General features: G+C 42.8%; 1 protein-coding gene across 1 annotated transcript; it reads right to left on the reverse strand.

The window, feature by feature from the left end:
* Positions 1-1813: 1813 nt before the first annotated feature.
* On the reverse strand, positions 1814-10925 carry LOC123878761 (interleukin enhancer-binding factor 2 homolog). Its single transcript, XM_045926064.1, has 9 exons — positions 10500-10925; positions 9214-9342; positions 7379-7510; positions 6526-6681; positions 4889-4981; positions 4171-4313; positions 3749-3889; positions 2426-2595; positions 1814-1931 (listed from the first exon to the last, which is right to left on the reverse strand). The coding sequence occupies exons 1-9, from the start codon at positions 10671-10673 to the stop codon at positions 1897-1899; spliced, it is 1173 nt and encodes a 390-aa protein (XP_045782020.1). The 5' UTR covers positions 10674-10925; the 3' UTR covers positions 1814-1896.
* Between the last annotated feature and the right edge of the window lie 537 nt (positions 10926-11462).

The following is an 11462-nucleotide window of genomic DNA, read 5'->3' on the forward strand; positions in this document are numbered from 1 at the left end:
AAAAAAGTTTCTCTATATGGCGGCTTTAGTTCCGATTTTGGCCACGCGCCAAAAAAGCCTTGTCGGACTGTACCTACTCTTATAGGTACAATTTTAGTTTCGTATGTGTCTGCGATTCTTTTTTTTTTATTCTGTTTGTCTCAAAAAAATAGGTACCAAGGTAAATCTTTTTGTTTGTTTGGTTTCGAGGTGAATGTTCCGAAATAAATCCGTTTTAAAATGTTTCATATTAAAAATTTTGACGTGTCACTGATTCTTTTTTTTTTTGAGGATCTTATTCCTTAAAAACTGACCTTTACTCCTACTCTGTCCAAAGAAATAAAGGGCTTTTTTCTATTATTCAGTTACAAGTTAGCCCTTGACTGCAATTTCACCTGGTGGTAAGTGATGATGCAGTCTTAGATGGAAGCAGGCTAACCTGGAAGGGGTATGGCAGTTTTTCATTAAATTCAAATTATTTTTATTTTTCAATTAGACTTTTAAAAGAACTTTTGAATCGTCAAGAGCATCTACCACTGGTTCGGAATGCCTTTCCTACCGAGAAGAACCAGCAAGGGGTTTGGAATTTTATAATTTCTAAATTTCTGGTCTGGTCTAGTGGGAGACTTCGGCCGTGGCTAGTTACCACCCTATCGGCAAAGCCGTGCCGCCAAGCGATTTAGCGTTCCAGTACGATGCCATGTAGAAACCAAAGGGGTATCGGTTTAAATAAAACTGGCATATGCCTTCCAGGTTAGCCCGCTCCCATCTTAAAGAACATCATCACTTACCACCAGGGGAGATTGCAGTCCACGGCTAACTTGATTCAGAGTAAAACTAACAATCAATCTACCATTATAGAATTTAGTAGTGGTTAGGATTAAACATCACTTGCTTTAACGGCGAAGGAAAACATCGTGAGGAAACCTGCATGTCTGAGAGTTCTCCATGTTCTCAAAGGTGTGTGAAGTCTGCTAATCCGCACTTGGCCAGCATGGTAGACTATGGCCAAGAACTCACTCTGAGAGGAGCTTCGTGCTCTGTAGTGAGACGGCGATGGGTTGATCATGATGATGATTTTATATCAACCCTCGTAGCTCGTAAAACTAAAGTTTTAAGTTAATCTAATTAATTATCACCACTACATCATCTTCAAGCTGTGATAGCCTAGTGGTTAGAACGTCTTATCGGAGGTCGGGGGTTCGATCCCGGGCACACACCACTAACTTTTCAGTTATGTGCGTTTTAAGCAATTAAATATCACTTGCTTTAACGTTGAAGGAAAACACCGTGAGGAAACCTGCATACCTGAGAGTTCTCCATGTTCTCAAAGGTGTGTGAAGTCTGCTAATCCGCATTGGGCCAGCGTGGCAGACTATCGCCTGAACCCTTCTCATTCTGAGAGGAGACCCGTACTCAGTAGTGGGGCGGAAATGGGTTGATCATGACTACATCATCTACAAATCTAACAATACTGACCATCAAAAGGTGTACAATAGTAGGTACCTAAGTAGATACCGGTATATTCTTCTCGGTAGGAACAGCATTCCGAACCAGTGGTAGATTATTTTGACGATTCAAAAGCACTTGTAAAAGTTTAATTGAATAAAAATAATTTGAATTTGAATTTGAATTTGATAGATAGATAAAACACTTTATTGCACACATAAACACATGTAAAGGATCACAACACAGAAAAAACAATTGTCTGCAAAGGCGGCCTTATTGCTTGGAGCAATCTCTACCAGGCAACCTTTGCTGAAAGGAGAACTAAGTAGGTACGTAGGTAGGTAAGAATAAATGATTTTGGGTTTGAGTTTAATGAAATAGCAGGTAATTCCTATATTATTTATTAGAAATTCTTAAAAAGTTCGTATCATAACACAATAGGTTACGGTCACACTTGATATCTTATCACTAAGCCGCCACGCCATCTTGAACGCCGTCATCATCTGAAAAAAAAAAAACTTTTTTAACAAAAAAACCGGCCAAGTGCGAGTCAGACTCGCGCGCTGAGGGTTCCGTATCCAACATTTTGCACGATAAATCAGAAACTATCATACATAAAAATAAATAAAAATCTGTTTTAGAATGTATACGTAAAGCCCTTTCATATGATACCCCACTAAGTATAGTTAGTTATCTTACTTTGAAAATTGAAACACATTTAAATTTTTTTTGAATGATGTAACCACAAATTCGCGGTTTTCAGATTTATTCCTGTACTTGTGCTATAAGACCTAGCTACCTGCCAAATTTCATGATTCTAAGTCAACGGGAAGTACCCTATAGGTTTCTTGACAGACACGACGGACAGACGGACAGACAGACAGACAACAAAGTGATCCTGACCCTAAAAAAACATATGTATAGTGTGTAAAAAAATGAGTTTAATCTGATCAATCTGTGATCAATGGCAGGGGTCGCGACCCTCACTAGACCCAACCTTTGTCGTCGGTGTCCATGGGTTCGGGCGTGTCGTGGTAGGCGGGCGCGAGGGGAGACACCACCACGCCATCCCACACCGTGATCTCCGTGGATATGTCCTTGCCGCCTTCGAAGGCCTGGAGCCCTAGGACGTATCTGTGGCCGCCTCGCGCCACCACGCGAAGCAAGCTGGGGGCAAAATTGACCATTTTACTCTTAGGTTGAGAGTGTACTTTGAGTTTGCTCAGGCTTTACCCGGCATTATACCCGGCTGAGTTTGTTGTGGGCTCTTCTCAGACTTGGGCGCGTTTGGAACCCTCGTAGCTTTAGTTTTTAAGTAACATAATTAATTATCACCACTATATCGTACAAGTTTAACAATTTCGACCATCAAAAGGAGTACAATTGTACCTACTTTGAATAAATGATTTTGATTTTGACTTTTTTACTTTCGAGCTAAGACAATGTCGCTATATAATACCCACAAGTTCTAATACTCGGAATAGTAGTCTAACATACAAATTTTGACAAAATTGGTAATTAAGGTGGAAGCCACGGGCCTGCCCGCGAAATTCAAATTTAATTTGGTTTTTCGCAATTTCTAAACTAATACAACGAAATTAGCTCTAGTATCGACTAATTTGTGAAATTAGTCGATACTAGAATCAATTTCTTAAACTGGACCCTTTCAAGTAAAGATTTTTATATAAACCTGTGAGGATGATACTGCCATTGTCGCAATTAAAATACCATAAGCCTACATGGTCGTATTAGTTTACAAATTGCGAAAAACCAAATTTGAGTTTCGCGGACAGGTCCGTCGCTTCCACCTTAAAATCAAATCTTAATGTGTCCTACGAGGTCATCAACGAAGAGATCCAGGGTACCTGCATAGCCCCAAAGCAGAAAAAGAATCACACTAATATTATAAAGGCGAAAGTGTGTGTGTGTGTGTGTGTGTGTGTGTGTGTGTGTGTGTGTGTGTGTGTGTGTGTGTGTGTGTGTGTGTGCGTGCGTGCGTGCGTGCGTGCGTGCGTGCGTGCGTGCGTGTTTGTGTGTGTGTGTGTGTGTGCGTGCGAGCGTGCGTGCGTGCGTGCGTGCGTGCGTGCGTGCGTGCGTGCGTGTGTGTGTGTGTGTATGTTTGTTACTCCTTCACGCAAAAACTACTGGACGGATTTGGCTGAAAATTGGAATGGAGATAGATAATATCCTGGATTAGCACATAGGCTACTTTTTATCCCGGAAAATCAAAGAGTTCCCACGGGATTTCGAAAAACCTAAATCCACGCGGGCGAAGTCGCGGGCATCGGCTAGTTAAATATAAAGCTGTGTGCGCACTCACGTCTGCGCGGTGGCAGCGGCGTGGTCCTGCGCCGCGAGGTCCAGCGCGGTGTGCGCGCGCGAGTGCGCCGCCTCGCAGGGGTCCGGCAGCCCCGCGCAGCCGGGCAGGAACAGCCCGCCCGCCAGCAGGGACAGGGCGCGGCTGCAATAAACGTCATCACGTTAAACAAGTGCGAGTCAGACTCGCGCACCGAGGGTTCCGCATCGTAGAAAAGATATGTGTGATTATTTTGAAGCTTGAATTATCTCCAACTTATGCAAATATATACATAGCAAATATGAGCTTGACGCAAATTTTGGTGATAATAAAACTACCCCCTGCGCGCGGGGTTGGTCATGATGCAGTGATGGCCAGCAGGGGGTCAGGGGTTCGAGCCCCGAGTGTCGCGTCCGCCATGTTGGATCTGCGCTGACGTCACTCACCGGAAGGCCACGTTGATGGGCAGCGCCTGGCGCGCGGGGTTGGTCATGATGCAGTGGTGAGCCAGGAGGTCGATCATCCAGGGGGTCAGGGGTTCGAGCCCCGAGTGTCGCGCGCACATATCCCGTAGAAGACGTATTAAGACCTGCAGTAAAAATACATGGATTTAAAAATTAATGTTTGTGTCCATCCATACTAATATTATAAATGCGCAAGTGTGTCTGTCTGTCTGCTAGCTTTTCACGGCCCAACTGATGAAATGTGGTACAGAGTTAGCTTACATCCCAGGGATGGGGGCATCGGATACTTTTTATCCCGGAAAATCAGAATTCCCAAGGGATTCTTAAAGGTCCATCTGTTAAATGATTTATAGAGATAGTTTGCATCCCAGAAATTGACATAGGTAACTTTTTGCCGACCTTTCGGAGTTCAGTCCGCTCCTCAACCTTGAGCTATCGAGGCTTGTATATTATACTAGCGACCCGCCCCTTCTTCGCACGGGTGGACATTTATTTTTTCTATTTTCCGGGATAAAATATAGCCTATACGGATTCGGAAGAATCCCTCTAAGTAATGGTAAAAGAAATTTTGAAATCGGTCCAGCAGTTTTTGAGCCTATTCAATACAAACATACAAAAATACAAAGGTTTCCTCTTTATAATATTAGTATAGATTAGCATGAGCTGTTCAATCTCAGCATCAGTGAAAGTCAAGATGTACCTTGATGGAGGAGTGGTGGGCGTTCTCCTCAAACCATCGGCTGTGTCTGATCGCTGCCAGGTGGCTACTGATCACCTTGTAGTCCAGGTGTACCTGAAACAACATACATAAATATTACTGCTACTGGTGGACGTCCACTGTTGGACATAGGCGTTCCCTAAAGAGCGCCGCCACACCCGCTCCTCAGCCTTCCTCATCTAGCCACTTCCCGCCAGCCGCTTTATATCGTCGGTCCATCGCGCTGCAGGGCGTCCCACACTACGCTTGAAACCGCGCTCGTGGCAAGTGCTCGTCACATTGCCCAGGCCTTCTGCTCGCATCAACTCGTTCAGCTGTCTGTATATCTCACCTCTGGCTCCAGCTTCCTCAGGTTCTGGTGCAGGGTAGTGACCAATACTCTGACGGCAGCCGCGGCGGCGCTCACAGTGAAACCGCGCTCGTGGCAAGTGCTCGTCACATTGCCCAGGCCTTCTGCTCGCATCAACTTGTTCAGCTGTCTGTATATCTCACCTCTGGCTCCAGCTTCCTCAGGTTCTGGTGCAGGGTAGTGACCAATACTCTGACGGCAGCCGCGGCGGCGCTCACAGTGAAACCGCGCTCGTGGCAAGTGCTCGTCACATTGCCCAGGCCTTCTGCTCGCATCAACTTGTTCAGCTGTCTGTATATCTCACCTCTGGCTCCAGCTTCCTCAGGTTCTGGTGCAGGGTAGTGACCAATACTCTGACGGCAGCCGCGGCGGCGCCCACAGTGAAACCGCGCTCGTGGCAAGTGCTCGTCACATTGCCCAGGCCTTCTGCTCGCATCAACTCGTTCAGCTGTCTGTATATCTCACCTCTGGCTCCAGCTTCCTCAGGTTCTGGTGCAGGGTAGTGACCAATACTCTGACGGCAGCCGCGGCGGCGCTCACAGTGAAACCGCGCTCGTGGCAAGTGCTCGTCACATTGCCCAGGCCTTCTGCTCGCATCAACTTGTTCAGCTGTCTGTATATCTCACCTCTGGCTCCAGCTTCCTCAGGTTCTGGTGCAGGGTAGTGACCAATACTCTGACGGCAGCCGCGGCGGCGCTCACAGTGAAACCGCGCTCGTGGCAAGTGCTCGTCACATTGCCCAGGCCTTCTGCTCGCATCAACTTGTTCAGCTGTCTGTATATCTCACCTCTGGCTCCAGCTTCCTCAGGTTCTGGTGCAGGGTAGTGACCAATACTCTGACGGCAGCCGCGGCGGCGCTCACAGTGAAACCGCGCTCGTGGCAAGTGCTCGTCACATTGCCCAGGCCTTCTGCTCGCATCAACTTGTTCAGCTGTCTGTATATCTCACCTCTGGCTCCAGCTTCCTCAGGTTCTGGTGCAGGGTAGTGACCAATACTCTGACGGCAGCCGCGGCGGCGCTCACAGTGAAACCGCGCTCGTGGCAAGTGCTCGTCACATTGCCCAGGCCTTCTGCTCGCATCAACTTGTTCAGCTGTCTGTATATCTCACCTCTGGCTCCAGCTTCCTCAGGTTCTGGTGCAGGGTAGTGACCAATACTCTGACGGCAGCCGCGGCGGCGCTCACAGTGAAACCGCGCTCGTGGCAAGTGCTCGTCACATTGCCCAGGCCTTCTGCTCGCATCAACTTGTTCAGCTGTCTGTATATCTCACCTCTGGCTCCAGCTTCCTCAGGTTCTGGTGCAGGGTAGTGACCAATACTCTGACGGCAGCCGCGGCGGCGCTCACAGTGAAACCGCGCTCGTGGCAAGTGCTTGTCACATTGCCCAGGCCTTCTGCTCGCATTAACTTGTTCAGCTCTTCATTCACCTGATAGATCAATAAGACAATACAACAACTGATTCTAATGACTGAACTACAGTACGACTCTGTGTATCGTACTGTAGGTTTTGGAATTGTTACTATGACCTATTGTGGTTCCTGTTGGTTGAATGGTTGAGGTTGTAGTAGGTAAGTTAGATGTTCTATCCAGGAATCACTATAAATGTGAAGGTGACTTAGGTAGGGTTAGTTAGCGTTGTCTAGTCTCATTGGAATCTTGGCAAGCTTGGTATCTTACCCTATAAGTGAGGTTACAGTAATCATTGAGGACAGTCCATGTTGTCTCTTAGTGTGAGAGTATTGTTAGTGCACCCACAAAGGCTCAGTTAATCCAAAGGTTGTAATCCTGATTTATCTGCTCAGTCATCATTACCTAAGTTTACTGATAGTAGTTTATTCTTTAACTAGAGGATGCCCGCGGCTTCGCCCGCGTGGATTTAGGTTTTTTGAAATCCCTTGGGAACTCTTTGACTTTCCGAGATAAAAAGTAGCCTATGTGCTAATCCAGGATATTATCTATCTCCATTCCAAATTTCAGCCAAATCCGTCCAGTAGTTTTTGCGTGAAGGAGTAACAAACATACAGATACACACACACATACAAATTTTCGCCTTTATAATATTAAGTGTGATAATCGTCATCATTATCATCATCTCTTACTGATGTTACATCACATGTATCATACCTTATTGGAGAGCCCCTCCACAGCCTCCTTGGTGGGCAGGGTCTTCATAATGACCACAATGTCGGCCACATTCTTGCCCGCCATCATCGTACCCTTCTTGTATGACCCCACTTGTCTCACCTCTTCCAGTTGCTGTAATACACAACACTATTATACTCTATCCACCAAGAGAAGTTAGGATAAAGCTCTCTCTGTTAATCCCATACAAATGACAAAGAGAAAAAACTCAGTGGGTATTAAACTATTAACTTTGATCACCAATGAATCACAAACAAAACTATGTTTTCTGTACTATTCTATCTATTTTACTTTTTAATATTTTTTTAATAAACATTTGGGCGAGAAATTTGTGTTTTACATGGTGGAGATAAAAGCCAATATGCTTTACTAGCTGATGCCCGCGACTTCATTCGCGTGGATGTAGGTTTTTAAAATTCCCGTGGGAACTCTTTGATTTTCCGGGATAAAAGGTAGCCTATGTGCTAATCCAGGGTATAATCTATCTCCGTTCTAAATTTCAGTCCAATCCGTCCAGTAGTTTTTGCGTAAAGGAGTAACAAACATACACACACACACACATACAAACTTTCTCCTTTATAATATTAGTGTGATAGTATTTTAGAAATTTGCTTCCATTCTCTTCCAGTGTAAATTGAGCCTTATGTTTAAAGTGGACATTATATTATAGCCTATATAGCTCAACGGTTATAGGAGCGGACTGAATTCTGAAAGGTTGGCGGCTCAAATCCTACCTGTTGCACTATTGTCGTACCCACTCCTAGCACAAGCTTTACGTTTAGTTGGAGGGGAAATGGGAATGTTAGTGATGACTAAAAAACCGGCCAAGTGCGAGTCAGACTCGCGCACTGAGGGTTCCATACTTGGGTATTTTTCCCAACATTTTGCACAATAAATCAAAAACTATTATACATGAAAATAAATAAAAATCTGTTTTAGAATGTACAAGTAAATCCATTTCATATGATACCCCACTTGGTATAGTTATCTTACTTTGAAACTTGAAACACATTTTCACCAACCACAAATTCGCGGTTTTCAGATTTATTCCCGTATCTGTGCTATAAGACCTACCTACCTGCCAAATTTCATAATCCTGGGACAAGGGGAAGTACCCTATAGGTTTCTTGACAGACAGACAGATAACAAAGTGATCCTATAAGGGTTTTCCTTTTGAGGTACGGAACCCTAAAAATGACTAATATTCTTTTTTTTTAATATTATGATGGTTATATGATATGTATACTCACACAAGAGTGGACTTCGTCTGCGATGGCGTTTGCTGGCGCGCGTGCTGTGCTTGTTTGGAGTGTTTTTTTTTTTGTTAAGAGTGGCTGGTTTTTGTGTTAGTTGGTGTTTTTTGGTGGTGGAACTGACTGGGAAGCGCTCTAAAGGGGCGCCGCGCGTATTTCGGCGGGCGCCGGTGCAGACGGAGTCCATACTTGTATAAATTCAATAACTTGAAAATATCACAAACTTGATATTGGCTAATCAGAGTAAAGCCAGATTTTTTTTTTATTTTTATTTATTTATTTATTTAAAGGTACACAAAACAGGTTGTAACTAAAAATGGTCCAAACATAAAAACAAAGATCCTAATCTAAGTGACAACCCCTAATAGGTGTACACAGCAATACTATACCTAAATAAAATATACATTACACAAGATATACACAGAATTTTTAACATGAAGGCTTAATAAAAATTTATAATAATATTTACAATATAAAATGGTTTACTACATGAGTTTAAGTATTTAAATGACAAATATGCATAGAAAAGAAAATATTTAAAGAAAAAAAAAAAAAAAAACTCACACAAGCAGCAAAATCTCCGGGTGCAACCACAAGATTGTCAAGAACGGTCTGAAGCTTTGTGACAATACTTAGGACGGCTGACTGCTCGGCAGGCGTCGGACACAGCTCTGTATGTCTTTTGAGAAGAGCCTGTAAGACATAAAAGTTGAAAACTAAAACCCACTGCGACTGTTTTAATAAATGCTGAAATCTATACATATAATTTTGTAGAAAAGTGGTTCTGTACAATGGAAATATATAAAAAAAAAGTAGCAGGGGTTGTCATTATATTGATGCCGAACCCGAAATTGTAATTAATTTTTTTTTGTCTGTTTGTCTGTTTATCTGTGTGTTTGTGCACGCTAATATCAGAAACGGCTTATTCGATTTAGATTTAGATTTTCACTAATATATTGTAGTAAGCTTCACTTAACATTTAGTGTTTATTTCATGTCAATCGGTTCATAAATAAAAAAGTTATGTCAATTTAAAGAATCACGGCGAACATTTTTAACGTACAGAGTACATACTACACGCCTCGCGCCTGAGCGTCCGTGGCTATATAAAGCGCGGAAAGTCACTATTCCAAGCGAACGAAGTCGCGGGCACAGCTAGTACTATAGTAAAATTGTTTTCTGTTGCTTGGTACATTTTTATGTGGTTGTACATTTATATTGATGAGTCCCCTCTTTCATTTGACATCCCACTCGATACAATAGAAAAAAAAATTTGGAGACCCCCATTTTTTTTTTGATGTAACATCCGATAAGTCAATTTTTTTCGTATAAAATAAAGCCTATGTCACCCGGCCCTTTACAATGAATCAATTGACACATCTTTCATCAAAATCGGTCCAGTAGTTTAGGCAGTATGGTGGAACACACAGAATTTGGATATAAACATACAGACATACATACATAGACTGCTAAAATCATAACCCTTCCTTTTGGCTTTGCCGCAGTTGGGTACAAATTGTGTTTTTATTTACGCCAAGTAGTTAGAATAAAAATATTTTGAATTATATTATTGAAATATCGCTTGATGAAAATTATCAAATTAATCGTAGTATGTACCTGTTATCTACAATAATATTATGTATGATGTTATTGTTGTACGACGGTAAGGAATCCTTCGTGAGCAAGACCGACTCGATTTTTTTTAGGTAAATACTTACATATATATAATTGGAATTGGTGGAAGGAACCTGTTTACGACGTTCGTCTCTGCTTATCTCCTCTTCTGGTTTGATAGTGCCTTGGCGGAGGCCCACCCTTATGCTTGCTACAAAAAATATTAGGTTATTTTACCTGCGTCAGAGCTGAATCGTCGGGCGCCGGCTTGCATCGAGGAAACGCGGGCTCAGCCAAAATCAAGTCAAAGGGTGGCCGTAACATCAATACGCGGGGCCTGTTGAAGGGCGGGCGTCCCATGCCGCCTCTGCCTGGCATTCCACGCCCGCCACGGCCTGATCCGCGAACCATTTCAGCAAAACTTTTCTTTCACAAACACTACCACAAAAACTTAGTTTTTGGCAATTTTTTTCTGTTGTATCAGTAAAGAAAAAGGTTACTGGAATATCAAGTAATAAAGGTTTTACACTTTTTAATTATCAATTTCAGACTAAAAAGCTTGATTTTAATTAAGATACACTGAAATTGTTAAAATTACAACAAATAACAAAATGGCTAAGACCACAGGCTAAGACGCCGCCATTCATCGATTAAAAAATGAGGTTAGAAAAATGACAAATCAAGTTTCGATCACAGAGTATATTGAATAGGTATACGGGGTTTCGTTTCGATGTTTCGCGTTTTTGGCTATACATCGAGTAGCAATTTTAAATCGTGTAAAATATTTCCACTTACGAATGAAGTTTTAAAACTGGAAAAGAGTGCCTAATTTATATAATTTCAATAAGCTATTTTATTTTTCTGAATCAGTTTTAAATCATATCACACCGTTACTAAACAACGAGGTTTTATTAGCTGATGGATATCGATTCAATCTCAATATCGATATTATCGATACAACAACGCACATAGTGCGAGCTGTGAGCCGCTGTGACTGGCACATCATTGCTTACCGCTTGTTTTCACCATTCAGCTATGGTATGACGATTGCAATCACCTCTGATTGGTTAATGCTCGCTCACTATTGGCTACAATGCATTGTTGCACCAAGACTATCTTAAATTCAGCCAATCACAACAAATAATAACAATTGCGATTGTAATGATGATTGATGCAGTTTTGAGTTTCTGTTTTCTGGAA

This window comes from Maniola jurtina, chromosome 26 (genome assembly GCF_905333055.1).
Source record: "Maniola jurtina chromosome 26, ilManJurt1.1, whole genome shotgun sequence".
Taxonomy (NCBI): domain Eukaryota; kingdom Metazoa; phylum Arthropoda; class Insecta; order Lepidoptera; family Nymphalidae; genus Maniola; species Maniola jurtina.

Excerpts from the sequence above, each read along its gene's own strand:
- LOC123878761 (XM_045926064.1), bottom strand. The coding sequence starts at position 10,673 with ATGGTTCGCGGATCAGGCCGTGGCGGGCGTGGAATGCCAGGCAGAGGC. Across the intron at positions 4,982-6,525 it reads TGAGGAAGCTGGAGCCAGAG|GTACACCTGGACTACAAGGT; the intron begins GTGAGATATACA and ends ATGTTGTTTCAG. Across the intron at positions 4,314-4,888 it reads CCCACCACTCCTCCATCAAG|GTCTTAATACGTCTTCTACG; the intron begins GTACATCTTGAC and ends TTTTTACTGCAG.